A 24,056-nucleotide genomic window follows, 5' to 3' on the forward strand; every position below is an offset into this window, starting at 1 on the left:
AGCACTATCCTTATCTTCAGGGCAGATGTTTTTATTTTATTCAGTTTATAATTCCTTACTAAATGTAGTATTTCATCTCGACGTACTCCGTCTTTGAAATGATTTAAATCAAATTCCTCATCATTATAAATATCACGAATACACATCAAATGGTTTTCTGGTTGCAATTTTCTAATTTTGACTATGCGTAATGTATGATTTACGCATGTGCGCGTTGAAAGAAATGTTTAATAAAGTAAACAATTAAATATTAAGCTTTTTTTTTTTTTGTAAATTTTGATACCCTGTAGAGCATAAATGCTCTTTATTTCATAAATTATGGTTTCATATTTTTAATTTTATAATTTCTGCATGCCATCTTACCAGATTTAAATTGATGATCTATAATCCGGAAAAACCGATAATCCAGAATTGTCGAAGTCCCGATGAGTCTGGATTAAAGACTTTTGACTGCATTAAACAATGCTTCCACTATTGAAGCAAGGTAATAATAAAGTTCTTACAGCTGAAGAAAGAACATTTCTTTTTCCCCAAATAAAGTTTGTTCTAAATGAAATGGAAAATAATTTGAATATTAAAAAACTTGAAATACTTTTCTAGACTGGCAATTTTCATACTTCATGAAAGCGATTTTTCCTTTCAGAAGTTTACAAGGCACAATAAATCATGATAAATCCCCTCCTGCTGACATACATTTAAACTGTCAAAACTCACTAAATATAATAATTATTTTTAAAAAAATAGATGAAAAATAACATTTTCCCCCTCTTTTTGGGAGAGGGGCAAGGTTTTGTTCAAGAATAATTTTCCATCTCACCATAAAAAAGAGAGATAATAAAAATGAAAAAAAAATATATATATTCCAAAAAATGATATATTTCATGAAAGAATCATTTTTGTAATTCATATTCATGTGCATTATGTTCCAACTCAAAAATATTTCAGTTTTTCAGGAACAATAAATTGTTTATGTTAATTGTTATGTTAACTTAAAATTGTGACTTACAAATCACAAATCCTAAAGTTTTAGTATCAAAAAATAAATATTAAATTTCATACAGAAAAAAATACATGGGATAAAATTAAATTAAATATTTGCCACAAACACATTGTAATACTGAAAAATGACAGGAATTTAAGTAAAATTATTTATTTACATTAAAAAAGATAGAGAAAACAAAAATAATATTTATAACGAATACATTATCAGCACAACTACTTATACACCATAATTTTGTATGTCTACAGATAATTAGATATTATAGGAAATTTTAATTACAAAGCAGAAATGGAAATTTAACTAACAGATTCAGTTTCTGTTTTCTTTTTCTTGCTCTTTCGTTGTGCAGCATTAGCCATTAGATCTGCAGCCATTTTGTTGACATGTTCTAACTGTAAATAATAGTTCCTCTTATTAAAAAAAATATAAGGTTTGGAATGAAATAATTATAATCCCTAATTACCATATTACTTCAAATTTAACCTGCATTTTTATTCAGATCTGTAAGATGTAAAATTAAGGTGTGGCTTAAATTCAAAATGAATGATTTAACAACTTATTTCTCTTAACTCCCCAACGATTGCATCTTAAATAACTGAGGTCTTAGAATCCAAAATGATTTTAAAATAATTTTTTTTTCAATATCTATTTTACATTTATTTAGTCATTTTATACTTTATTTACTTTTTATTTTTTTCAATTTAAAAATTTTACCAGACTTACATTCAAGGCCAGCTACTTTTTATTTTTTAAGATTTCTAACATTAAAATACCACTGCAGCTTTAATTAAAAATCTTATGTAAAATGGAAAACTCTTAAAAGTTACTAAGAATATAGAGTTTTATACAACACATCTGTTGAAATGTCAATATCTTTACATAACTTTCAGTAATCTAATATACTACTTTTCTAAAAGCAAAGAATTTATTACAGCACATTCTTTGCTGTTTAAAAACAGAAAAAGAATTTTTTAAAGAAATTACTTCATCTAATGGAAAGCAGATTGGGGATGAAAAGAATTAATATTTTCTGTTGAGTATCTTTCATAATTTTTTATCTTTGCCTGAGTATCTCTTATAATTTTTTATAATTCAATAATTTCAATTTTATAATTCTTTTTGAGAATAATAGAATTTCAGTAGACTTTTCATTGAACCAACAAGATAGCTGTAATACAGTACAATAATAATACAATACAGTATGTTCAAGATCCAGATGTCCAAATTCCGGAAGCTGCCACCAACTTTTTTTGAAAATTTTTTATTTATTTTGTGTGTGTATGCTTTATGAATGCACATTTGATCCCCCCCCCATGCACAATAAAACATGTGGAGAATCTCGATTCTCAATTTCACTTCGGCACTAAATAAAATACCTCACTACTGAAGAAACAATTATTTTAGAATAAATTTATATGATCAATAATTTGGCTCCATAGCTGTGTATCTGCTTGGCATACTGCATTTCAAATCGAAACATTCTATATAGAAACATCCTTGCTTTTACATCTACTAATATTTTAATACACCTCACGCCAATCTGGCGAATCATAATTCATGATATTTTGCTTTCATCACCGCATGTTTATCAAGACATGACAACTTGAATAATGACTCATGTACCGATGCCTAAACAATTTTTTGTATCAGTAATTGAATAACAGAGTATGGTTATGTTGTTATTATGCTTGGTGATGATTACAGATTTAAGTTAAATGCACTAATAAATGTTGAAAGGAAAAATTTAACAAAAACATCTTTCCATATGCTAAAAGTAAGTTTTGTTAATGATACTCATAGGCCAAAAGAATACATTTAATGCTATTTGAATTAAGAATAACTGATTTGTTATTCGCATAAACCCAGAACCAGTGCCAGAGCTCGTATGGCTGCATGGAGTAATACATGGCGATAACATTTGCTAGTAGCATCCTTTTATTTTAAAAGTGATATGGCAGTTTTAAAAGTGAGTCAATGTAAAACTGAGGATCAAGAGTAATAGTACCTCTGCTAATAAATAAATAAATAAGTAAAATAAATAATTTTTTAAAGAGTAATCTTAATATTTTGGTATTTAACTAGTTCCAAGCATACAGTTTTAAATGTCTATTTGTCCCATTCTGTCATAAAAGTTTCCTAAATTATTATAAATTATAAAATTATACAATAATAAAAAATATTTATAATAAACATGTAGGGAAAAAATGTGAAAATTTTACAGCTTATCCTTTGTGTATTGAATGATGAATGAATAAAACTAATAATAATGGTTGATAAATTCATTAACTTTAAAATTTTAGCTAAATATAGAAAACAGTGTTTAACCACACAGAAAAGTAGAAAGGCACCATCAAAGGAAACAGCAAATTAACAGTAAAGGTTTTAATTTAAGCAGTCACAATTATTTAAAAGTTAACTTATTTGGTTAGAAACTGAATTACTTCAAAACAGTAATCAGAAAAATTACATACTAAACTTTCGTTTCTCCTGACTAGCAGTTTGACATCATCAATGTTGATTGTAGACCTTTTAGCATGCCTAGAAAAAAGTATTTGGGGGTTAAATATTGGCTTTGCAAATAAAATTGGGAATGCAATATCTAATGAATTTTATGGAAAAGAATAATATAACAATTAACAACACAGTGTAAATAACAATAAAATGAATATGCATTAAAATCAATATAAAAATTATATCAGTACCAAAAATAGTGATACTTTTCTGTTGACAAAGCAGCAGCTAAAACCTACATAAACATGTTGATGATAGCAACTGCACACAGCACCAAATACTGGGATTCATCATTTTGTAATCTACATATGTTTTTTATACAAGATTTCTGATTTGTTCCTAATTTTTTTAGAAAACAGCCAAGACAGGTTTTAAAATTTGGCAACTGACTGATGATTAAGTGTCTACTGTTAAATTCTATCAGCGCAAAAGAACTATCCTTTTTACTAAATACCTTTGTTCAAATAACCACAAGATTTTTTAGTGCTAATATAGTACTAAAACAGGCACGGTGGCGCAGTGGCTAGCACATCGCGCAGCAGCACCACAGGTTCGGGGTTTGATTCCCGAGCTTGGCAAGGTCGACTCAGCCTTTCATTACTTGATTTCCATCACTTGGGTAGATAAAATGAGTACCAAGTTCGCTTGGGGACTAAACACTGGGGGTCCTGCGACAAGCTGACCACTTGTTCAGGGCATATGCTTATGCAGCCCAGGGCCCACGGTCAAGAAAGCAGATTTCGGGCACTGCAGGCCTTGGTCCATTAGTGGTGTTATGCCACTGAGTTTAGTTTTAGTACCAAAACAATGCTTCACCCAAAGTAATACCACAATAAAAAGAACGGCAAATAATTCACTTCATAAAACTTTAATATTTTTTCTGAAATACTCATGAAAAAATATATTTTAAAATAGTAATACATCTTATATGTATCACTAGGCTTGCTGTTACTATTTCAGGCTACATTTAGCACCAGTATCTATATTTGGTGAAGACTACTGCTCTATTGACAGAAATTTACCCTAAGGTATTTTCCCTGCTGCTTATGCTTAAACCAAATTTTACATGGCTCTTATATATATATATATATATATATATATATATTGGCAAAATTGGTAGAAGTAAAGCCACTTAATTATTGGATGAAATGAATTAAATGTTACTGCAATTGTTTGAGCAAAACTTTTCTTGCATTAATCCAACAAATTACTGAAGCATGCAACAAGAGCATAATTTTGACAAAAACATGTTTCACCACTCCTGCTCTTAAATCTGATGAGCACAATCATTCTTCTTTGGTTATGCCCATATGACATCTCTTGCCCTGCCACCAAAAGCTGCCTTTAAAGTTTATTACCTCTTGCATATTACCCTATTTTATTTGTAATATTTAAATATTACAATATATATACTTATAAAGAATATTTGAGAATTAGATTCTTTTTTACTTTACTATGTCAATTCAGAAAAATTAAAGCAAGCGCATATCCGCATTACGCTTCTTTTTTGAGGGGGAAGGAGAGGAGGATATTATTCTTTTCACACTGAAAATTTTAGATTCTTTTTTACACTTATTATTATTATTATTATACTATTATTATTATTATTTTACACTTATTATTATTATAATTTTACACTTATTATTATTATTATTATTTTACACTGAAACAAAATTTATTTATCTTCTGTTACTACATTTTGCATTTATTACATTTTTCAAGAAATAAAGCAAAAACTACACATTATTTCTTGGCTTGTGACATTATGCTAAAAAATTTGAATTTTCCAAACATTCCCTATCGCTGTGTCTAGTAAAAAGAAAGGCAGAAAATAAGAAGTTACACCCTTCTTTTCCTTTAGACCCTTTTATTCAGAACTCAAAATAATTTAACATAAGACACTTCTTGTGCTTACAAACTTAGCCAGTATTTATGTCATAACTCAAAATGATAAGAATTCAAATTAAAAATCAGTCATAAGTTAGCCAAGGGCTACACAGAAATAAATAACATGCAAGCTGGCTCAAGTCTATACCGACGTGACAAGAACAATTGGCAAGAATATTGCAATACCAAAAACAGACTACTATCTTAGAACCGCATGTAGTCACATGGACTTATGCATGCAGAGTGCACATTAAAACCTTCCTTTAAATACTATCTGTTTCTACCTCATTTGAATATGCACAAACTAAAATTAGCATCCTGGCTGAAAAATGAAAATGATAATAAAGTTAACATAAAATAAGTTAATTCAGAAGTAAAACAACAAAAATCAGCATTATATTTTCAAAATTTTTGGCGTGTTATTGTGTCTTAATTATAAAATAAGTTGTTAGACGAAAAATAAATAAATCCTTATAAAGCAATAGTTCCACTTAAGTAGGTTATCGTTAGTACTGTAGCAGTCTACTAAGCAGAGGGGAGGAGGAAATTCATTCCAACAGAAATTCATATCATGGCCATTTCAGACCTTTCAGGGTAACAGATTTTGCCTCGCTTGTTATCAAAGAGCTAAACTTCTCTTTGATTTGGAAATCTGATCTTGTCATCCTTTAAAACTCTGAAGTTGCTCACAATGAGGCTTTATATCTTGATTTAAAATTTAATCACTGTTGCAAATTCATGGTAACTTAAAGGGGGAAAAAGGAAAAATGCACAAATTTATAAATTATGTTATAAACTCTAAAAAAATTTCACTTGAAAGCTTACCCCCCCCCCACACACACACATCCTTCAGGTGCTGCAAAGAACTAAATTCTATGGTAATTTGTTAGATCACTAAGTAGCTATATGTAAGAAGGCTTCAGCATTAAATTTAATTAAGGAAAAAACTATATCAAGATTTAAAAAATCTCCAAATACACACAGGCCAGCTTTTATTTTTAGACGATAATTTACTTGCTGCGAAGAAACATTTGAAGTGAAAATTCACCATTTACATTTTGGTAACTATCTGTTACATCAAAGTCTTTCCAACCATCTGTAAATATTAATCAGCTCTCAAATATTAAATTAAAGTGTTTGCAGTTTTGTTTTCATTTTGTAAAAATACTCACTAGCTTTATAACAAATTCCACTAAGAATTCATTATTTAGATGATAACCTCACAATATGATTTTTCTGTATCGTACAACAAAATTCAATAGCATAGTTGTATGTCTGATGAGCAATTTTTTACGGCACATTTGAAATTTTGTACAGCACACAATTTGTTTGAAGTAAGATTTTGATGTATTTGATGTTTACAAGTTCAAGGACTTTCAAAGCTAAAATTCAGTGCTAATACAGCTGAGATAGTTAAATAAATTTAAATAAAATAAATTAATACTATCCAGGAAGTTTTGTTAAATCAAAGAATAATTAAAATGTGAGAATTCTGTGAAATAATTAGGAATTGCAAAAATTATCTAAAGCCTACATCCAATTTACAGTAAAGAGATCAACATTTATCAACATTTATCGAAAGTCAGTAAGACTATCAACATTTATCGACATTTATCGAAAGTCAGTAAACATTATCAACATATGAAAAGAAAACATACTTTAGTAATTTAAAATGCATAAGGATTATGTGATGTATTAAAAAAAAAAAAAGAAAATGCATATTCTTCTTCAAATGTTTCTATAATTCTTTTGCCCTGTTCTTCTCCCCAAGTACACAGTAATCTGTTTTCCCTTAAAAAATATCACAGAATTACAGAGACTCAGCTCTGTGAAATCCTCATCAAAAGCATCTATAAAGAAAATACATTTCCTCTTAGTTCCCCTTAGAACATTTTCTGTATTTTTGCAGCAGTTTTACCACAGTTTCTTCCATTGCTGGCAAATTCCAAAAGCTTGTATTTTAAAACTAAAGCAAAAATATCATGATTTGTTTATAATAGCCTTAGGAACTTGGAATAAAAAAAATAAAAAAAACACCACCTACATGAAAATGGCAGCATTACTTGACAGAAGGACTGCTATGAGCATGGTTGGCAAAAGAATGATTATCCATACGGCAGCCAGAGTTGGGACATTCTGAAAATTTGGTTACTTCTAAGTGGTGATTGCATTAATATATATGAACCTTTTTTTTTTAGTCACCATGTTTCCTTTATTATAACACCACTTTCATCTAGTTGTGTTGACACTGAGAAAAAAAGGTTTTCACTACAGAAATATGTAATCAGATACTTAAACTTTAACTGCTGTGACAATTTTTCGGCATAATTACTGTAAGCAGTCTTACACACCGCTTTAAAGAAACGCAGAAAAATACATACTTTTATGCCTTTTTAAGGAATGTTTTAGATACTTAATGCATATTTATGGAATTCTAATTTATTTAAATCAATATATTTTAAATATAAATAATTTAATTTTACATAGTTTAATTCATATAAAAAATGACTATTTTCTTCGTTTTAAGTAACAAAACTTTTAAAGAAAACAAAGATTTTATTAAATATGCATGAAAACATGTGACTTTATTAAGTATTACTTTCAATTAAACTATAATTCTACAACAGTGAATTTATTTATTAATAAATATCTTTGTTTACAAAAATTAATCATTCGACGATACACAATCAAACCACATTTTTTGGGAGCACTGAAGACACACTGGTTCCTTGCATTTTAAGCATTTGTACACTGCTTTTCTCTTCTTACAAGGTGGGTATAGACTACATATTTTTCTTTCTTTTAATTTTTCTTCTTGATTTGATAACTCCATTCTCTTAATTTCCGTCTGTTCAAGGGTTCTTCTAACTGTTAACTTCAGTTCCCTTGGCAAAAAAGTGGAAGTTATCCCAACTTTCAGATGTGGTTTAATAAGTTGATTAGCTAATAAAAGCTAATCCTCTTCGAGGCTCTGGCAGCTTCTTTTTCTATGAATTGTGAAATATCTGCTAGGAACAGAGGAGGAGTGGGAGTCTTTTTCATCGGACCAGATGGAGTGCAGAAATGAGACAGTATTCTTGTTGGGAAAATCACCTCCAACTATACATGCGAGCTTGTCGCCATCAAAAGTGCTCTGGAGATTTATCTCTCTAAAGAAGACCAGAGTTCCAAGAGCATCATCATCATCTTCTCTGACTGCAGATCAGCATTACAAGCGATCCAGAAGGGCAAATGTCAACTCAGTCATCAGAACATTGAGCTCACAAACAAAATCATTGCTGCCCAAAGATCCTGCATCTTACAATGGATACCGGCTCATGTAAATATTTTTGGCAATGAGAAGGCCAATGCGCTTGCAAAGGCATCCCGTGATTCTCCTCAGCCATCTAACTGCCTAACCCTCATTGATGCCAATGCAGTTGCCAGACAAAGACTAATTGGTCAAGTTAAAGGAAACTCCATCCTGGAATTGAACTATGACAGAGCCATATCGACTATCATAACTAACCTTAGGACAAATCACTTAAAAAGGATGAGGATTTCTGCAGGCGGACAGTGTAGTTACACCAACATTTGTCCTCATTGCCCAGATGACATCCCACTGTCTCGCCATCACATCTTCAGCTGCCCAGCAATCCAGGCCAGACTGCTTAACATCGGCATTGAAGACCCTGTGGACCTGCTTTATACTGATAGAGCTGCGGAGGTTGCAAAAGCTGTCTTTGACAGCTTCAGAGCTATATAATTGCACTTTGTCATAGACACAACATTATCATCATCAGCTAATAAAAGCCTTTTTTTTTTTTTTTTTTTTTTTAGTTTTGTAGTATCAGGATATGACTGGAACAGTATGCATTTAAATCTTGATATAAATTCCAAGTATCTTTGGGCTCTGCTCTAGAGTCTATTTTTGCAGGATGTTTCAGACCAAGGAGCTGAATTATTCTGTTATGCTTTGGTGTTCGTACCACCTGATATGGTTCTTTTTTGCACCATCTGAAGTGCTTTTTTCCATAAAAATTATCATTTTGTTTACAGTCATTAGAAAAATTATGATATTCATCTGCAGAAAGCTCAGATTCACTTTTGCTTTCACTGTGAAGACTACATGATTCTTCAGAATCAGAGCATTCTACATCAAAAATATTGTTGACAAGATATTCAATTTCTTTTTGATTGAGATATACGGGATGTCTATTTGAAAACATATTTATCACTTTTATGAAAAACATGCATCCAATAAGTAACATCTATCGTCTACTAAAACTGGTACGCATCTGCTGCGAGTGGTCTCCCAGACAACTTAAAAAGTAAAAAACGTGGTAACTGAAACCATTATAAATTTAGAAGTGTGAAACTGGATATGTGACCTTGTGGGAAGGATTTGGGAAGGTAGGAGGAAGGATAGGGACTATTCTCCGTTTTTAGGGGTGGAAACGATGGTTAAAAAATCCTCAGTGGTCTCTCAGACCACTCACAGCAGTTAAAGATTAATGAGGTTATCTGGAATTTACAGTATTTTTAAAGGTCCCTATATTAATCAAAAAAATACTAAGATTTCTAATAATTTTGTACTGTTGAATTAATAGTATTAATTTTATGATGTTGCTGAAAATATTCAGTAAATTAGCTTGAATATTATGTAGTTATTAAAAGAAAAGACAAATAACTTACTTGGCAAATAACTCCAGATCCTTAGCATAAAGACCAGCTTGACGAAATGCTAATTCTGATAAGATGGCCATACATTCTTTGTCAAATTCTGCTTCATATTCTTTAGCAACTTCAGCACAGATTTTGCAGACAGCATAGTGAAGAGATATTTTTAGCTTCTGAAAATTAATTTTTTATAAATAAATATATCTAATTAGAAGAGAAATCAAACAATGTAAAATTTTTTAATAAAAAAAGTTAACATATCAATATCTTTTAAATTAAGAATACCTAACATAAGAAAATTGCTAATAATAAAGTTGGAAATAGTTACATCTCTAACAATCACTTTTATTGTATATTTGGTTATTGTTAGAACAGTAAAGAATATAATATAAAAATATTGAGAAAAGTTCCTTTAACTTAGTTTCACCATGTTTCTTCCTCCCTTTTTCTTTTGCTTTAAATATTGTAAGATATTGCTCAATAATTAACCACAACAAAATTTTACTAGTGATTCACCTGATTTTTTTCCCCCACAGTTTGAAATTCATATGCTAAGATGTTATAACACTGGTTCAAAACAAAAGAATAGATATTTTTATTTCAAAACCTTTTTGGAAAATCTACCTATCAAGTAGAAAATTTCATATTAATTCGGGGTAGGGGACTAGAGGTAGAAATTTACTATAAAAATTTTCCTTCTAAAAGAAATTTTAATAACCTCATTCCTCTGAAGCAGCTGGCACTGTACTTGATGCCCATACAGAGAGAACTGGATGACCATTTTAAGCAAAGCTTGAAACTAAAATCTGCAATTAAAAATGCCAGAAGTAAAGTATATACAATACCTACTGGAAAACTGGTAAGATCATGGGTATTTTTGATGCATGTATCCATCTTAGAACTACCAGTCTTCATACTTCTGAATGAATATGTACTTTGATGACAGAGTCAATATTACCTTTGACTGTTAAGTGTGAGATGTTGACTACCAAACTTCCCTGATCTAAATCCCCAAGATTTACTACCTTTGGGAATATCTCAGGATGCTGATATGCTATTCCAATTATACTCCTTTAGAAGAGTTTAGAAATTACATCATAAATAAGATACGTCCATTCTCTCAAAAGAAGTCAAAGATTCAAATGCGTATGTTGTATTAAAAAAATGTGCGACTGTTTCCAGTAAATTTATATTTCAGGGTACTCCTTGTCAAAAATTGGCAATTTTTTAGCACCATTCCTGTTTATGTCCAATGCCCTCCCAAGTAAAATGGCATCCAAAACATAATGCAATAAAACATAATTATGTAAAAATATATTTAAGGGTACCCCTTGGCAAAACTTGGCAATTGGCCAGCAAGGCACAATTTCAAGATAGCCACTACACAAAGCCAAAATAACAAGACAAAGAATTATACAAACTCGGTATCCATGTACACATCGACCTATTTTCACTTTAAAAAAATTCCCAGACTTGCACAAAAATAGCATTGTGCACTTCCTTGACTTTATCCATTTACACATCAAACTATTTTCACTTGAAAAAATATCAGAGAATCGCACAAACTAGGCTTTGAGCACTTCCTTGAGTTTATCCATGTACACATCAATATATTTTCACTTAAAAATCAAAAGAGCACCCAATTCTACAGTAGTGGCAAACAAAAAGTTCATAATCTCAATAAACTACATTTTAAACCAAGCAATAAAAATAACAAAAAAAAAAAAGGAAAAACCTGTTATGCATTTAAGCACTACACAAAGCAAATATCCACTTACCTTATTTAGAAATCTCTTCGTATTCAGTCTGTAGCACACAAAATTCCTTAACAGCAACCAAAAACTTCCTAAAATTATCTTAACTAGAATCTGCATATTGGCATAGCCACATAAATTCACAAAAATAAGAGTGAAAAATATCCTACGTATTCTGGACTGTCCGGAAAATGGCTACTAAGTAAACCTTCATTTACACACCAGTCAATTAATGAACTTTTCCCCTTTCATTCCAAATCATACAGAAACTTCAAATTAATCTTACTACATTCAGCCATTACTACATTCAGTCCAGACAATGAAACAAGCAATGTACTTCCTAACCACACATACCACAAAAGCCCTTACAAAACACCCCACGATTCAAAATTCCCTAGAATAATGCAAACGATTATGTCATAATAGGATTTCCATAACATTCAACTACTTGGGTTACCATAAATGAAACAACTTGGAAATAAATGAAACAACTTCGCGATAATACAAGGGGTACCCTAAAGTCAACTCTAACCAAATTTTTGTGTCTTCAGTCTGTGGCACACAAAATTCCTTAATAGCATTCAAAAACTTTCTAAAATTACCTCAACTAGAATATGCATACTGCCATCACCACATAAATTCACAAAAATAAGAATCTAAAATATCCTCCATAGTGCCGGACTATTGGTGGTATTTCTTGCGACAAATCCATTCATAGCCATCTGAATAATCTTTACGTTTTACCATATGCATTTCTTTTGTATAAACAGGACACTTACTACTAAGTAAACCTTCATTTACACACCAGTCAATTAACGCTTCCCCCCCCTTTTGCTCCAAATCGTACAGAAACTTCCCATTAATCTCATCACATATAGACATTTCATGGTGCACAGCACAAAATAAACAACATACTTCCTACCTAACATCTAACACAGAAATAGGCCCTTATAAATATTTTCCCATCAGTCAAATTTACTGAAATCATGCAATTTATCATGTCATAATAGGGTTTCCATAACAACCAACTACTCAGGTTACCGTAAATGAAGCAACAATTTGGTGATAAATGAAACAACAACTTGGAGATAATCCAACAGGCACCCTAAAATTTAGACTAACCCATAATTAAAACAAAAAATATATAATTTCAATAAACTGCATTTTAAATCAAACAAGAGAAATAACATAAGAATGGAAATACATGTTATGTAATCTATGCATAACAAAAAGGAAATATCAACTTTAAACATATCTGCCTCTTTGGTATGTGAGACACACAGAATTCCTTAACAGCATCCAAAAACAATTTAAAATTATCTAAACTAGAATCTGTATACTGCCATCGCCACATAAATTCACAAAAGTAAAAATGAAAAATATTCTCCATACTGCCAATGGCATTTCGTTCAAAAATCCCTTTTTATTACACCCCACATCCTTTTCATAGCGTTGATATAAGCTCTTTCAAAAGCCTTAAATCTCATTGCATAATTTAATGAGAGATGAAGCCGTTTAAATCTTCATTTACACCTTAGTTAATCAATGTTTTCTTTATTAGTCATTCTAAAGTGCACAGAAACTTTAGGTTAATCATACCACCAGCAGGCATATTCTGGAGTAAAGCACAAAATAAGCAATGTACTTCTTAAACAACATCCAACACATAAATAAGCTCTTACAAATATTTTCCCATCAGTCGAATTCACCACAATCACACAACCAATCACATCATAATAGGGTTTCCATAACCTTCAACTACTCAGGTTACCATAAATGAAACAACAACTTGGGGATAATCCAAGGGATTCCCTAAAACATAGGCTAACCCTGTTTTCTACTAGTTACAAAATGCATGCTCTTTCCTTAATTTTAAATTACTTTTTTCTTCCTTTTTTTAAGGATAATTTCAGTACTTAAGTTTATCTTTCCTTGGTACATCACGTAAATGCATGCTTTAATACAGTTACAAATATGATTTTGCTGTATACATAGAGGGTGTTTATAAAGTCACGGACCCAGTTTGATGTTTAATAACTCATAAAATAATGTAGATATAAACAAACTTATGGCATTTATAGATGGATTAACTTATAAATTTTCCTTTTCAGGTTTGAATATCTTTACTTTTGTAAATATCATCTGCACGTGTGGTTAATTTCAGATAATTTCATTTTCCAGTCTAAATATCTGTACTTTTCTAAATATGGTCTGCTTATTAATTGCATTTTTCTCTCTTTTGGTTTTGGCAACTAATGTGTGCATATGGGAAAACCCCCATGAATACCGTGAGGCACAAAGGGATTCCCCAAAGGTTAACGTGAGGTGTGGACTAATGCACAACCTGTTTTAAATTAGATACTTGACCTTTCAGTTGATCTTTACATTATGGTAACTTGGCGTTTTTTTGGCGAAAAGTTGGCGACCAACTCTCTTACAGCAACCCTCTATTTTTTTTCCCGCCGCCATTTTGTCTTCACGAAGTAAAGACATGTTTCTTTTCTTTTTATCTACTGAACACTTCTTCCAACAATCTACTAGCCGAATTACACTTATGCTAGAAATTTTATCTAACAAAACTGCTTAATCATGACAAATATTCACTGCAAAATTGGGAAAAAGTGCACAATACCATACTCCTTACGCGTTTTTCAAAATAACACATACACATAAACCATGTACACGCCGACTTATTTTTACTTAAAAAAACATACCAGAATTGCACAAAAATGGCATTGCGCACACTCTTCACTATATCCATGTACACTGCTTTTTTCTCATAAATTAGAAAAATTTCACGAAAATACATGACAATTTTCTCAATCTTTAAACCCGGTAAAAAGAACATATATGAAATTACCTGATCGCGAAAAAGTATTTACCCTTTCCAAATATGAACATTTTCACATATAAAATAAATAAAATATCCAAAAACTTTTACCTCTAAATCATCTATTACATTATACACGTCACCAACGAATTCATATTGCAAGCATTACAAATACTTAGTATCAAATATTTAAATTATTTCCATGCACGTTTACTTCAACTTAAACGTATACCAAATTCCTACAAACATAAAATTCACAAAATAACTATCATTTAATTAAAATATAATTAAATTCAAAAACACTACTTAAAATATAAATGAGCACATACATTAAATTAATACATACATAAATACCCATTTCGAATTCACTTTAGTTACGGCCATGGGATCCAAAAATTCACGAACACTGTTTCACACAACACAGAATAAAGCCAAATACAAAATTTCCAGATTTTTTCCCGATTTCCCCCCTTTTCTGATTAAAGAAACATAATTCGTCCATTAATATCACATGAGATATCCCATGATCTCTCATTTCCCTCACACAAAATAATGCGTAATCGGAACTCAGTACTGCTCACATTATTACCAAAGTCCCAGGTAGTAACCTTTATCGCCTCCAAAATGTCGCCAAACTACCAGTTACCATACTGTAAAGATCAACCGACCTTTCTTTTTTACAGAAAAGACGGTCTCATCAGTTGTATACTTAGACATGTTGGAAAACTTCATATTTCCACAACTAGAAGAGCTTCAGCCACACGTCTTTTTACAACAAGATGGTGCACCACCTCATTGGGGTACCATCGTTCGTAGTTCTTTGAATGACCATTTTACAGAAAGATGGATTGGGCGAGGAGGTCCAATTCCTTGGCCACCCAGATCACCTGATATAACACCGCTGGACTTTTTCCTTTGGGGATTTGTAAAGGACAACGTTTACAGGAGGAGAGTGTCGAACATTGATTACCTAAAAACAAGAATTATAACTGCAATAGCCTCTGTGGATGCCAACATGCTTGCCGGTACCTGGCGTGAAATTGAATATCGACTTGATATTCTCTGTGAGACGAAAGGGTGCACAGGTGGAAGTTCATTGACAAGGGTCATGAAACTTTTTTAGTCTATCTAACCATTTATAAATAAGCCCTTAATTTAAATCTATCTTTATTTTATGAGTTATTAAACATCAAAATGGGTCCGGGACTTTATAAACACCCTGTATATATACATATTTACTCATACAATAAGGAATATAATGCAAGAATTAAGAAAATTATGGGTTGATCTTTACAATATGGTAACTGGTAGTTTGGCGACATTTTGGAGGCGATAAAGGTTACTACACCTTGGACTTTGGTAATAATGTGAGTAGTACTCAGTTCCGATTACGCATTATTTTGTGTGAGGGAAATGAGAGATCATGGGATATGTCATGTGATATTAATGGACGAATTACGGTTCTTTAATCGGAAAAGGGAGGAAATCGGGAAAAAATCTGGAAATTTTGTATTTGGTTTATTCTGTGTTGTGTGAAACAGTGTTCGCGAATTTTTGGATCCATTGGCCGTAACTAAAGAAAAGTTTATCGGACACGCAATCAAGATTCTGAAGAAGATGAGGTAAGTTAGTATTTTTAATTATTTGAGGATATTATTTTTATGCATTGTTCTAAATGTAAGGTGGAAGTAAAGGAATTTGGTATTATTGGGAAAATTATTAGCAATGATTTAGTTTAAAGTAATTAGGATTGTAAGGTAATTTTTATTAATTTAATGTATGTGCTCATTTATATTTTAAGTAGTGTTTTTGAATTTAATTATATTTTAATTAAATGATAGTTATTTTGTGAATTTTATGTTTGTAGGAATTTGGTATACGTTTCAGTTGAAGTAAACGTGCATGGAAATAATTTAAATATTTGATACTAAGTATCTGTAATGCTTGCGGTATGAATTCGTTGGTGACGTGTATAATGTAATAGATGATTTAGAGGTAAAAGTTTTTGGATATTTTATTTATTTTATATGTGAAAATGTTCATATTTGGAAAGGGTAAATACTTTTTCACGATCAGGTAATTTCATATATGTTTTTTTTACCGGGTTTAAAGATTGAGAAAATTGTCATGTATTTTCGTGAAATTTTTCTAATTTATGAGAAAAAAGCAGTGTACATGGATATAGTGAAGAGTGTGCGCAATGCCATTTTTGTGCAATTCTGGGATGTTTTTTTAAGTAAAAATAAGTCGGTGTGTACATGGTTTATGTGTATGTGTTATTTTGAAAAACGCGTAAGGAGTATGGTATTGTGCACTTTTTCCCAATTTTGCAGTGAATATTTCTCATGATTAAGCAGTTTTGTTAGATAAAATTTCTAGCATAAGTGTAATTCGGCTAGTAGACTGTTGGAAGAAGTGTTCAGTAGATAAAAAGAAACATGTCTTTATTTCGTGAAGACAAAATGGCGGCGGGGAAAAAAAAATAGAGGGTTGCTGTAGAAGAGTTGGTCGCCAAATTTTCGCCAAAAAAATGTCAAGTTACCATAATGTAAAGATCAACCAAATTATGTTATATACATATATTCTCAATACACACACATATTATAGAAAAATTAAAAACAGCCTTATGTGCTATTATTTAAAACTGAAATCTTTAAACATATATATATATATATATATATATATACATATGTAAAGTAAAAAATACAGCTTCACATTGACAAAAACTGATAAAGATTTACAGAATAAGAAATGATGCATTAACTCAAAACTGGTACTTTTCACCTCCCTCAAAGGATAATTAACAATTATTGCACTATTTTGCAAAGGAATTACTGTTTTAAATTAGATACTTGACCAAATAAAAAATCAGAAACAGTGTTCATATTGGTCGTTTTATTTTCTGCATAAGTAATAAAATATTTTGAAGTGCAATGTCCAGAGAAAGCAAGTACAATAAAATAATGAATTATCATTCACAGATTTTGAGTGATATGAATTTATTACTTGAAAGCAGACTCCACTGATATGCATTTTATCTGTTGGACTGCAGAAGAAAATGGAGAAGGCACGTGGAAATTGTGCAGTTTTTTAAAAACTGTTCAGTTTTAGTTAGTAATTTATAGATAAGATGCATATCAGTGAGCTCCATGTTTGTATAGCATTGCATAATACATGAAATCTGTTTGGAGAATGACACTTTACATCAGCTGCACACTTTTATCTTTTGCTCAACAGTTCCTTGTACCACTTCAAGGGAACATTTTTGGCACATACAAAATCAGCTATATTGGTCGCCTCGATCTGCCCTTCATTTTTTGCCAGATATTTTTCAAGCATCTTGTGTATGAATAGGAAAAGCATTTAAAATTATTTTGAGTCCTCAGAGGAAAAAAAGAGATGTAAATGAAACATGATGGCATATTACAACATCCAACAAATTATATATTTTGGTACAACTCTGATATACGCCCTAATTTCACCAAATGTGGCGATATGTGTTCTGAGCTGGTTTTTGGCTCGATTGCGTGTTGTATGGCAACCCTGTTGACGTTGAAAAATCTTTCGGTGGAGTCCGTTGGTTCGCGTCATGCTCTGTGTCTGAGAAGCTAGGGGGGGGGGAAGATAAAATGATGAAAGTTGTTGAATAGAAGTTCAGCAAAAGGAAATATCGTCGTGGCCATCCTGTTGAGGGGCAGTGGGTATTTGGAGGTGTGGAAAGAGGGTCTGGGAGATTATTTTTAGTGGCTGTGCATGACAGAAGTAGGGATTTGTGATTATTTGTTATTTTATTTTTTTGGGAACCATAGTATGAATTTTCTGGATAGTGTGTCTGGCTGTCATGCAAATACGATAGTGATTACGTGGCAGCATGTTAAAGGCGGTATGAAATTGGTATTTCTGCTGTTCGAAAAAGCATTAATTCATGGTAAGTACATCTTATTTTATTCTTGTTCTTATTTTGTAGAATGTTATGTTCATTGTTTTTTTAGTATGAATTTCTGTCGTTATTGTTTTTTTTTTAATTGTTTGAAATTTATTTTAGTTATTTTGTTGATTAGTGCGTACCGTCTAAATTGTGCAATTCGTAGATGTATTTTAAAGTTGAAACAGAATGCTGTATACATGGTATTCTTTGAAATTTATTGTTGTTATGTTAATTTATTAAAGTGAGGTGTGCGTAGTTCGTAGATTCGTTTGCTGCCTAAATTGTGCCATTCGTAGATGTTTTTTTAAGTTAAAACATATCGCTGTGTATGTGGACTCTTGTCAAATAGTTTTGGTTAGAAACTTTACGGTTTTGCTATCTAAAGTTTTTGTTTTTGTTTCGGATTTTTAGCTTAAATTGTGTGTGCAAAACGTGGTTTTTGCATTCGCGAAAACCGTGTTTTTGGAGACATTTTAGGCTTAAATTTTGAAATGTAGACAAAAAATTTAGATAGCAATATGCAGCATGGGGTTTCTCGCCAAAAATGTTTGGCGAGAAATTTGGCGACTTGAGGGCGCATATCAGAGTAGTTCCCATATTTTTTAAGGAAATAATAATAGCAAAGAAAATCTTTTCTAAATTTAACAAGAGAAATATTTAGCATCTCAACACAGTTTTCCAAGTTAATTTTACATTTTAAAAAAAAAAAAAAAAAAAAAAATTACAATTTATAAGACATTACCTAAATTTTCAAAAAACGCACAAAAGTAGGAAGACATATAGAAACAGAAACTTGAATAAATCAAATACAAGCGTACATGTACTTCTAGGAATGACTTATACAGAAAATTTGTTCATCTGTAGGCTTTCTCTTAGAAATGACAAACAGAAGGAATGCTTGTTGTTTTATAAGGACAAAATATAAATATATAAATGAAATTTATACTTTTTAATCCACAGTGGTCATGAGAACTCAGACAACTCATACACAATACGCCAACTGATGATTAATAAAAATTATGTTATCATACAAGAGAAATATTAAAGCTTATTTAATACCATTTTACAAATCTGAACTACCTTAAAGGCAGAGCATGCATATATATACAATAATGTCTTCAATTCTTGATAATTTAATGATAAAAGAAACACTAACTTAAGTGGCATTCACTTAAACTTTTATTGGCATTAAATTACATTATGTGATTTATTCCCTGTAAAGTAACATATATTTTGTCCATTTTTATGTAACTACAACATGACCCTTTATGTCGAAGTACAACAGTTTAAATTAGGATGATTAATCCCGTCAAAGCTCTCGAAAGCTGTACGTCGTATAAGGCACGATTTAGAAAAACTTTCTCATATTCAAGAACAAAATAGAAAACGAGTTAATTTGATGATACATATACCTCTTCGTTGACTGCCTGTAATTCAGATTCTTCCATAATATATATATATTTTTTGAAGTAACAGTGTTACGAATTTAAACACTTAAAGTATCAAAATAATAATCATTTATAACACTTCTCGATAAATTACAAACCATATTTTACGCGCTTTAGTGCACTGCGACACAGAGTCTTTACGTAGAAAGGATTAAAAACTGGGCTGTTATTTTGATACACCCAACGAGATAGTATATGAAGGCGTTGGATACACCATGTAATACTCAGATGAAAGGATAGATATCTAGTTGGTTTTGGTTCAGGCCAAACATTCTATACATTTCTTAGGAATACAGTCATTAAACTGAAATGTTCCTGATGAACTTGATTGGAGATCTTCCGATACTTTCTCTTGACGACAGGCCTGCTACAGTCTTCATCAGCTTCCAATGAAACAGGTTTATTTTTAATGCAAGCCTAATTTGTAAAAGTATACTGAATTTTTTATTAAACATCTACCGTATTGCAAATTTCTACGTTATCTGTATCATATTTTTTATCACTTTTATTCCTGGAAGTGTGGATACAAGACAATGCAGAGATGAATTTAATGGGAGAGATGGCTCTAATAGACATTAGTCCTATCCAGAGCGGATGCGAATGGGCTGGCTGTATGGGTGTTTTCGTGGTTTCCACATGTCTAACATGTATACGAGCGAGTTGCCCTTAGAAACTCCTCCTCGAAGGCATCCCTCCCCTTAGGCAGATAGCCATCGAGGCTTTGCCTTAATTGAATAACCTAACCTCTAACCTCCAGAGCGGAGAGCGATTCTCTACAACTATAATCCATCTGTAATATTCGGATTAGCTCAAAAACAAAGTGTTTGGATTTGAATTTAGATGTCTGGAGCAGTTACATTAGTGGTTTTTGAATGTAAGGCGTTTATAAGGTGACACTGCAAATGTTTATTATTATGAAGAGCTTAGAAGAAAAGGAAGAAAATTGCCTTTCTTCTTGATGGCGTATTAGAATGTCTCTCGTTGACCTTCGAGGAGGGCTGCATAGTGCAACTTTCTTCATTAATTGATAGTGTAGAGTGTTAACGGATAGAAGCAAGTGATTTTCCCCAATTCACTTCGGGCAATAAACCGGCCGACGAGCCATTTTGAAAAGTAGAAACCAGTACATTAATTATGAACGATGATACCACGTATTTTATGCCAACGCTGAATGGTGGTATGAAAAAATTATTTGTAATTGATTCTTCCAATAAAGAGGACACTGTTTACACAGGAATACTTGTGGAGCGTAGATAAGTCCGAATGATGGAGTGCAAATGACTTTAGATTCAGAAATTAAACTGGATTGGAATACGCCCCCCAGTGGTCGAGTAGAAAGATAACTGAATGTTAGTGATATGTTCGAAGGAATTGAATCGCAGTGACATGGCTAGCTGCATGAGCATTTGGGTAATTTTTCGGATAAAAAACGAATACAAGCAATTTTCTGTCAAAAAAGAGAGTTGACTCTAGTGACACAGGTAAGCATAACAACACCTTATTAAGATTTAAATAATACAACCCCTTAAACTATGAACACTATCTGGAATGCTGGAGAATGGAAAAAGGACTTCATAAAGGGTCTTTTTCAAAGCAGAAAGGATATACATTCAATGATCGTCTTTCACTTGTGCAATGTTAAGCGCTGTGATTGAAATAATAATTTCTATTCGTTCTTTGCCTTCTGTAGATTTAATAAATTTCATTTCCAACATTTGTAAACGCTGATTCGCTTTTCGATACGATTATAAACTGTAGGAAAACAATTATTAATAATGAAAGCTATTTTTTGCTATATCTATATAGCTGTATTCAAATAATCGCCTGTTTTGCCTAAATAGAGTTAAAAAGTTAATAAGTAACGTAACTAACTCGGATATATGAGTAAGCAGTTTTTTGAACTGTAGCGAATTGGAACAATGAGACTCCTAAAACTTTTTCTGATCGTTTAACTTATATTATTACAATAATTTTAATCCTATCTGATAAGTATGGTTAAATAAGTAGGAAGTCCTAAAGCAATTTATCTATCTGAGATAAATCGCTTTAGGACTTCCTACTTATTTCAGTTTTTCATCGTTGAACTAATTTTTGACATACACTCAACATATAGTCATCCAAATGATCAACAGGCACTACTGACCAAATTTTTATTCAAGACTCTTAATACCGGTGGTGCATGGTTCAGACGAAGAAATAAAAAGAACATGCTTTGTTTTAGGGAGTAAAACTCGTTATTACTAGTTTTACGAAATTTTCCATGGTTACCTCTTTGATGGTTTCATTCTTTACTCATTGAATTCAACAATCATGCCAAAGTTCTGTCTCACTTTTAAAATTTTTCCAAGAATAAAATTACGAAACACTGCACTTTTCTGCTAAACGTTTCGTCGGCCTCTTTAACATAGATCATAGTTAGCAGCAAAAAATGCTGATAAACTGCTGCTGGAAAATCATTTTCCTTCTAGTGTCATTATAAAAAACCGATATCTATTATTACTACAAATCTTCTCTAAAACTCCTTAATTGTAGATGCTGCAGCATTTGAATGATGCTATACTTACTATGCTCGGTATTTAAAATTCAACTGAAATTGTTTGACCTGGCGAAAGACAGTATATCCTAACATAAAACATCTGTTGCTTTACGATGTTCTTTCACGAGCTTTAAAAATCCGTTAATGTAGTCCACATTAGTGACATATACTGATTTCTTGGTAATAAATTATTAGTAGAAGGTAATATAAACATGATACAGATAGCATTTTTATCAGACCCATGGCTGAAGAATTCGAAATGCAAAATATTGAGGATGCACACATTAAAACATTCAGCGACTATTCAAATTTAACAGATTGTCGATGATCTCAGCGATGCTTGGAAAATTTGATAAACAACGGATGACATTTTTCTATTTTGGTAGAACTTAAATTAATTTGAAATAGAGGGCTATAAATTAATAGGATATGCTTACATAATTTTCTATAAGAATAAATTGATGGCATATTCGGATAAGCAATTAGTACTCTTTTCCTGTACCATTCGTAAACAACACTATTTTTCGATGTGGGGTAGGGGCTTGGACTCAGACACCCTGGTGCTACACCAAAATTTTCTCTTCGTGCAAATTAGCACTCTGAAATGTAAGAAGAACTAATGTAAAGTTAGCATAGGAATAATGCTGCTACTTTTGCTATTATTTGTAGCCCCATATTTATTATGTGAAACCGATGTTCCATCTGGCTTAGGTTACTGAATTAACTGCTGCATAAATATAAACAAACTAAGATAGATGGAATCGCTGCAAAACATGGAAACCCTAAAAAGAAAAATATAAGCACACCAAATTAAAATTTTACATAGTAGACAAATTCCTACAAAATTAAGTAAAAATCATTCTCACAAAAAAATGTAACGAAGCTATAAGGAAATGGATGTTTATACTTATTTGATGTTAGTAAAGCCGGCAAAGGCTATCTATGGGAAGGGAGGAATTTGTGTATATCTTTCTAAAGGAAACTGCCTCATATTAAGTTATATATGGAGAAAACTAAAAGCCAAAGCACGAATGCTTTGGCTCGGCCATGGTTAAATAAATATATGCCTTTACTCTCCTTTATTTTCCCCTAAATATGTTAACTTCATTATAATAAGAAACCGGTCAACAGTGCCTAGGACACACGATCCAAGCTTCAGCCATGTTTCAAAGGGTTCCCCATGACTCTGCCTTTTCCTCGCATAAAAAGAAAGTGATCCTGAAAAGCAAGCTGTACTTAAGACTGCATTAACTGGCCTCCGTGAACAATAATTACCCTTTATATTGATTGATTCTGGGCAAAGCCTAGGCTGTATTTGCGTTACAGCTACCGTAGTTACAGATATTAATTTTAATGTCCTGCCATTCGATAAAAAAAAAGTTGCAGCTAATAACAAGACACAAAATCGTACTTCCAGAAATGTTTCTTATGTTCTTCATATCATTTACAGCGCTTAGAATATGTGATTACGTTAAACTGTTCTGAACGATTTTACAACTTGAA

The 24,056-nt window shown here is 31.6% G+C and overlaps 1 protein-coding gene across 1 annotated transcript; it reads right to left on the reverse strand.

The window, feature by feature from the left end:
* Positions 1-1,134: 1,134 nt before the first annotated feature.
* On the reverse strand, positions 1,135-20,148 carry LOC118190714 (centromere protein S-like). The gene is made up of 4 exons (XM_035361468.2): positions 19,982-20,148; positions 10,073-10,230; positions 3,472-3,538; positions 1,135-1,392 (listed from the first exon to the last, which is right to left on the reverse strand). The coding sequence occupies exons 1-4, from the start codon at positions 20,015-20,017 to the stop codon at positions 1,297-1,299; spliced, it is 357 nt and encodes a 118-aa protein (XP_035217359.1). The 5' UTR covers positions 20,018-20,148; the 3' UTR covers positions 1,135-1,296.
* Between the last annotated feature and the right edge of the window lie 3,908 nt (positions 20,149-24,056).

This window comes from Stegodyphus dumicola, chromosome 6 (assembly GCF_044657685.1).
Source record: "Stegodyphus dumicola isolate Sdum_Otavi_A_Nest chromosome 6, ASM4465768v1".
NCBI classification, from domain to species: Eukaryota; Metazoa; Arthropoda; class Arachnida; order Araneae; family Eresidae; genus Stegodyphus; species Stegodyphus dumicola.